General features: G+C 42.0%; 1 protein-coding gene across 5 annotated transcripts in view; it reads right to left on the bottom strand.

Annotated features, from left to right (window-relative positions):
• Window positions 1–1,319: 1,319 nt before the first annotated feature.
• Window positions 1,320–7,166, bottom strand: part of Klhdc1 (kelch domain containing 1) — a 56,918-nt gene continuing 51,071 nt past the window's right edge. For 4 of the 5 annotated variants that reach the window (XM_011244119.3, XM_011244121.3, XM_011244120.1 and 1 more), the window contains one exon: window positions 1,320–2,833. In XM_011244119.3, the coding sequence (XP_011242421.1) occupies window positions 2,647–2,833 (187 nt within the window). In that variant the 3' untranslated portion in view covers window positions 1,320–2,646. The remainder of the gene's footprint in view (window positions 2,834–7,166) is intronic. The other variant, NM_178253.5, reaches the window with a different exon arrangement.

Below are 7,166 nucleotides of genomic sequence, written 5' to 3'. Positions count from 1 at the left end.
AAATCCCAGCAACCACTTGGTGGCTTACAACTATCAATAATGAGATCTGACGCCCTCTTCTGGTGCGTTGGAAGACAGCTACAGTGTACTTACACATAATAAATAAATCTTTAAAAAACAGAGAGAGATTTTCCTCATTGTCTTAGTTAGGCTTTTATTCCTGTGAAGAGACGCCATGGCCATGGCAGCTCTCACAAAGGAAAGCATTTCAGAGGTTTAGTCCATTATCCTCCTGGCAGGAAGCATGGTGGCACGCAGGCAGACATGGTACTGAAGAAGGAGCTGAGACTCCTACATCCAGATCATCAGGCAGCAGGAAGGGAGAAAGTGACACTGGGCCTGGCTTAAGCATCTGAAACCTCAAAGCCCACCCCAGTGGCACACTTTTTTTTTTTAAAGATTTATTTATTATTATATAAGTACACTGTAGCTGTCTTCAGACACACCAGAAGAGGGCGTCAGATCTCATTACAGATGGTTGTGAGCCACTATGTGGTTGCTGGGAATTGAACTCAGGACCTTCGGAAGAGCAGTCGGTGCTCTTACCCACAAGGCCACAACTCTTAAGAGTACCACTCCCATGGGCCTATGGGAGCCATTTTCATTCAAACCACCATACTCATTAAGATAATACAAAAACTTAATTCACCACAGGTCACTGAAAGAGTCCATGGTATGGAACAGGGATACCCCAGAAGTTGGGCATGCTCAGACTCCAGGTCCAAGGTCCTGTCTCCTCTGCTGTAAGCTCGATCCACAGGGATGATGCTTAGACATCCCCAAAGCCAGGAGATGAGTGTCAGAGACTTTGAACTGGGGCTTCTGAAGGATTGTCTCACTGTTAAGACTTAGAGACTCCAGAAGATAAATGCACATGATAGCCATGAACCTTTGGGGCTAGGAATAGAATATTATGGTTTTAAAATGGAAGTCCCACACAGGTTAATGAAGAAAACACGTGGTTGTTCGATGGTGATGATACTTTCAGCATCCGTGGGAACCAGGAGGAACCTGGGAGGCAGGACCCAGCTGTTAGGGGGCATGCTACTGCAGTGTGTTTCTGAATGCATTACTGAGCCCCACCCAGTCCTGCCTGTTTCTTGTCTGTAATGAGGTGCAGACTGGTGTCCATTTGTGACCCACATCCTCTGTGCCATAGTGTTCTGTCCTTTTATGGGCTAATTGTGTGTATGTGTTCTTAATTATAAAATGCTGATATTTAGGTTCATAATAATAATTTCCCCCAAGAAGTATATTATTTATAAAATTCACTTTCCAAATCTGTTATGCATACTAAAAATGATAAGAAAAATTTAAAATTCACACTGAAAAGTTTAAGTTTTATTTATTTATTTGATATTATTGTATTGTGTGCATCTTATGTTTGGGCACATGTGAAGGTCAGAGAGTGATCTTTATGGCGTTAGCTCTCTCCCCCTGGCCTATGCTGGTGCCAGGATGGAGCCAGGTCCACTGGGCTCGCTCAGCACTTTGCACACTGAGCCACGTTGCCAGCGCCACACTGAAATGAACTCTGACTGATGCACACTGACAAAGCTGTGAGGCAATAAATCTATACTGTGTTCAATAAATAGATTGTAAACACAAACTAGTCCAACACATAAATAGAAGCTTTACACATCCAAAATACAGCATGTATAAAACATATCTACAGTTTAATCAAGTACAGTTTTCACTATAAATTATATACATTATAGAAATATACTCTCCCAGAATTGTAAAGGTCAGAAATAACTTCCATGGTAACAGTGAGGGGGTAATGTCATAGACTGAACCCTTTAGTAATTCATTGTAATGGAAAGAAGGTAATTAGCTGTAATGGAAGGAAGGCATATAATATGAAGAAAGGTGTCTCAAAATGGCCTAAGACCGTTTTGACTAATGTAACAGTATAACCTCCTGTTTCTGGATGGCTGGCCCCAAGAGCAGCAGGAGGTTGTCACCGTGTGGACATCACATCTGTAGAGCAGCACAGCTCAGGTGGGGTGGGGAAGGTTAGAGAGTCAAAAATACTGGATTACCACCCCACATTACTTACAAATAATATTTTAGAAACACTTTTCCCAAAGCAAAGTATATCTTATCATGTCTTAAAAGCTACTAATAACCCACACCCCAACATTTCAAAGCTGGTAGAAAAACCAACCTCCACCCAGTCATAGCGGGACGGAGCCAGAACCACTAAACACGCTTCCCTGCTCAACAATGGGGACGAAAAGTCCTGATGGTGCTATTTAAGGAGACACTTAGGTGATCTTAATGTGGAAGTTAATTAGGAATAGTTTTATATCTATGTCCACAGTTGTATTACAGGATTTATGAAGATATTAGAGCTATTTCTGTCTTTCAAATTTATATAATCTTTCAAGAAAAGTGTGCACACCAAGTTAAGATCTGTTGCTACTGTACTTATTTCCAGGACGAACACATTCTATTACAAGTAAATCAGTAAACAAACACACAGATACATCGTTAACTACATCTTATTTCCATATCTCCTGTACCATGTAATCACATTAGCCAAACATGTGTTTCCCACTGTGTCCTTAAATCCAGCCTTCACTGCAGTGGAGGGTGGGACGTGTGGTCTGATGCAAGCACGCAGCCACACTGGACCTGGAGGGCTCAGCAGCTACTGACTCTCGGCTGATTATTTTCTGTCTCTTCCTTTCGGATTCTTTGCTCCTTTCGGTAATTAGCTGCAGTCCAAAATGTTATTTTTTTGAGGACTTGCTGCAGAAGTTTAGGAGGTAATAAAGATATTTGACTTTTTAAAATGATAGCATTTTTCCCAATGCAGTCAAGACATGACCTGTCAATAAAGCATAGAGAATGGTTAGCGCCTGAACGCAGGTTACACAGTACCTCTGCTCAAGTTGTGTGAGCTGGGCTAGAGCCTGACTCTCAGGGATGGCCTGAATGCCAGGTGAGCACTAAAACTCAGAGCACCGAAGTTAAGCAGGTCTTTGTCTGTTTTGTGGTTTTGGCTGGAAACCTTAGTTTTTAATGGTCAAGCCATATCTCAAGGACTAGTTTTGTTGTTGTTTTTCAAATTTGTTGTGTTATTTACATGTGTGTGCATCTGTGTGAATGTATGAGATTCACATGAGAGAACAAGTACCCCAGAGACCAGAAGTGGGCATCATGTCTCCTGGAGCTGGGGTGACAGGAGGAGAGTCACGGATGCTAGCACCAAACTAGCTCTTAGGGAGAGCAACAAGTGTTCCAAACAAGCCATCTCCAGCTAGTTTGCTCATTTGTGAGTTATGGACTCACTCTATAGCCAAGGCTGGGCTAAAACTGAAGGTGATCCTTTCATTATGGCCTCCCCAAGTATCAGGGTTACAGGAGTGGCTTGGCACCTGGCGAGCTAAGTATTCTTTTTTCCTTCTTAGTTAATTTTCACAAAAATCAGTGTAAAAACTCTAGATAGCAACATTTGAGCAATGGAGCCAGTGTTTGCTACTTTGTGGGTTCTTTCTTCCACCCTTCTCCACCCCTTTTCTTCCAACCTTTCAACTCTCTAACACTAGATAGGAAAGAAAAGGAGATAGAGGGGAAAGGGGAAGACATTATCCTGATGATTAGGGGCATCAAGTTCCTTGGGGCAAATTTAATCTTCACCATCAAGATATCTAATCTTCTTTGCACATGACTACTTAATAAATAGCGATCAACAGCAACCAAACAACAACCCACCAAGCTATCAGGGTATTTATATACTCTCCGAAAAGTACCTAGAATTCTAAATGTCACACTATGCAGAAACTATTTGCAGCTAGCAAAATCACACCTCTGCTAGAGCACAAGGCATATCATAGTCACCTGCTGTGGATAGTCTGAAGCAGTATCATATCCAACACCTGGGATTAAAATTAAATCATATTCTTCTAATATTTCTGTGTTTTTGAAAGAAACCAGAACTCCAAACTGTCACTAGAGAACAAAATTCAAGGAAATAGAAAATGCAATTCATCATGCATAATTCTCTTTAATTAAAAGGATTCAGGGGCTGGACATCTAGCTAAATAGTAGAACACTTGTCAATATACATGAGGCCCAAAGGAAAACCAAGAGCTGAAGTGAAACTCAGTCCTTGGGGATAGAAAGGATGTGGCATGAAAGAAGACAGAAGGGTAGATAAGTAGGATAGTGAGCCACATATTGACTTACAGAACTAGTTTGTGTCAATGATTTTAAATAAGGGAGTGGGAGGGGTGGGACTGACAGAAATACAGTGTACTCGTGTGTGAAACTCTCAAAAACAGTTAAAACTTAAAAATATAAGAATAGTCCTTCCTGTGTGAATTCTGATGTTGCCATGTATATGCAAGATGCTACACCAGAGGACATAAACCATCAATATGTGTCAGTCTTAAAAGTTATGAAACTTGCAGGGCGTGGTGGCACACACCTTTAATCCCAGCACTCAGGAGGCTGAGGCAGGCGGATTTCTGAGTTCGAGGCCAGCCTGGTCTACAGAGTGAGTTCCAGGACAGCCAAGACTATACAGAGAAACCCTGTCTCAAAACAAACAAACAAACAAACAAACAAACAAAACCCCACAAAATCAAAACAAACAAAACAAAACAAAAGTTATGAAACTTATAGGCAGTGATGGTAATGACTACTCTCAGGAGGCAGAAGCATGCAGATTTCTGTGAGTTTGAGGCCAGCCTGATTTTCAAATCAAGTTCCAGGATAGCCAAAGCTATGCAGGAAAACCCTGTCTCAACAAAACAAAGCAAAGCAAGACAAGACACAAGACAAGACAAGACAAGACAAGACAAGACAAGACAAAGCAAAGCAAAGCAAAGCAAAGCAAAGCAAAGCAGAAAAAAAAAAAAAGCCCTGAGCTGAGAGCTGGGTCAGCAGTTAAGAGCGAGCGCTGGCTGCTCTTCCAGAGGACCTGGGTTCAGTTCCCAGCACCCACATGGTGGCTCACAACATCTGACACCCTCCATGGAAACCAGGCATGTATATGGTACACAGCCATACGTGCAGGCAAACATTTTACACATAAAATAAGAATTAATTAATCTTTTAAAAACTGGCAAACTTGCCTATTTTGTCATTTAATTTTTTTGCTTTAACTTTGTTTCCTCTTTTCTTTATACTGCTTAAATTTGTTTTTGACAATTTCAAAAAATAATTATAAAATAAAAATGAAACATTTCTGATCTTTTTTTTTTCTGATCTTTTAAAAGAAAAGTTAAGAGAGTGAATTTCTTTCTTTCTTCTTCGGTGTTTGCAGGGCTAGAAAACTGAACACGGGTGGCTCATACTTTGCTCCAGAGCTCCAGCAGCCTCCTGTGGTTGCTTTAGTCAGCACTTCTACAAACACTATGTCCCCTATAATTTTCCCAGGTCTGAGTCCAGGGCCTCCCCGTGCTAGGAAAACATCCACCTTTTATTTTCATGGAGGCTTTCCCTTTTTGTTACTAACTCCAAATAAGAAGAGGTAAGATGTTCTGGGTACAGAAGTGTAGGGACATTTGAACTTCACCCCAAGTATATACCCAGCTCTGCTACTAAACAGGTATCCAGCTCCTGTGCCCTTATCATGGGAAGAAAGAGCAAGAAGCTGAGAGAAGCCAGCCTATGAGAGCTAACTCTCAGAGGGCATGTCTCAGCAGCAGGAAACCAACCCAGAAAAGCCCTGCCTGTGTCAACATCCAAGGAGCTCATGAGCTAGCAAAGGAAATGAACGTCTGGCTGATAGAAATGCTAGCCTGGAGCCATGTAAGACTATGGCTCTGAAGGACTCTGCAGCAATCAGAGAATAAACAAACCAACAACACAAGTCAGGAGAACTTTCCCAGTGGGACCCACATGCTGAGACTCCAGGACCTCAAAAGACACAGAAGAGAGCCATACTCCCAAAGCCCTGGAGATGAAAGATTAGCTTTAGTAGAGAAAGTGCAACTCAGTTAGTGGGTTAAGTATAGCTGGAGGTCAGAGTGGGCACAGCAAGGCATGAGGCAGGCAGGCAGGCAGACAGACAGGCAGACAGACAGACAGACAGACAGAGGTTGAACAAGGGCAGTGGGAGCCATCTCTGACCGATCCGTGTTCCTTATTAGGATTCCTCCTGAGGGAGCTGCATGCCCGTCAAAGAGGACACCCACGACTACTTTATGCCTCGGTCTCTGTAATATCCCAAACTGCAGACATCTTAAATATTTACCATTAGTCTGGTCAATCATAGACATATAACCTTAATAGCTAACATAGATATAGACCTATTATTGAATACATACACAGAAATACCTATATATTGTGAAAACAGTCTATAAAACAGCATACATAATTTGCCCCACTATATACACACATATGTACATGTGTGTTCTTACTAGGCCTTCTAATTCATATTCATATTTCTTCTTATTCATTATTTCTTTTCTCCTAGCATTCCAAAATGGCCAATGATAAATACCTTGACCTAATACTTAAAATAATCACAATGACTGCAGTAAGGACAATTCACAGTGGTGAACAGGCATCACACAGAAAACCCACCAGGTTCCTGTCATATGCAAGTACGCGTGCACGTGAGTGTGTGTGTGTGTGTGTGTGTGTGTGTGTGTGTGTGTATGTAGGCTGTTGTATATGAGTATGTGCTGTATGTGAGTACACATATTCATGTGTGTGTACCTATGCAAGGGATTTTGTAAAGAGACCAGAGGTCTCCCAGTCTTCTTAGTCACCCTCCATATTGTGGTGATGATGGTCATTATCAACAAATGATGATGATGATGATGATGTCAGTGGTGATTTTGAGACAGGGTCAGCCAGCTCCAGAGACCAGACAGTCTCCACTTCCCCAGTGCTGGGATCACAGGCTCCTACTGTTGGGCCCAGCTTTTTACACTGGTCCTGGGGATCCAAACTTGGGTCCTTATGTTTGCACAGCAAGCACTTCACTGACTGGGCCATCTCCTCAGCCCTTATGTTCAATTTTTGACATATCAAAATACGCTTAGCATTATCTGAGTATAAGACCAACATGGCAGTCCAATGCTCGCCTCCTCAGCCAGCCTCCAGGCCACCTTATTTGAGTGTCTGCTTGTCCTAGCCCAATCACTGAGAAATCTGCCAGCTCACCATAAGCTTGTCTCTTTACTGATAATAGTTTCTGTGTGCAA

The sequence above is a fragment of the Mus musculus genome, chromosome 12 (assembly GCF_000001635.26).
Source record: "Mus musculus strain C57BL/6J chromosome 12, GRCm38.p6 C57BL/6J".
Taxonomy (NCBI): domain Eukaryota; kingdom Metazoa; phylum Chordata; class Mammalia; order Rodentia; family Muridae; genus Mus; species Mus musculus.
Note: the sequence above shows the minus strand (reverse complement) of the source record. Positions and strands in the feature narration are given on the sequence as shown.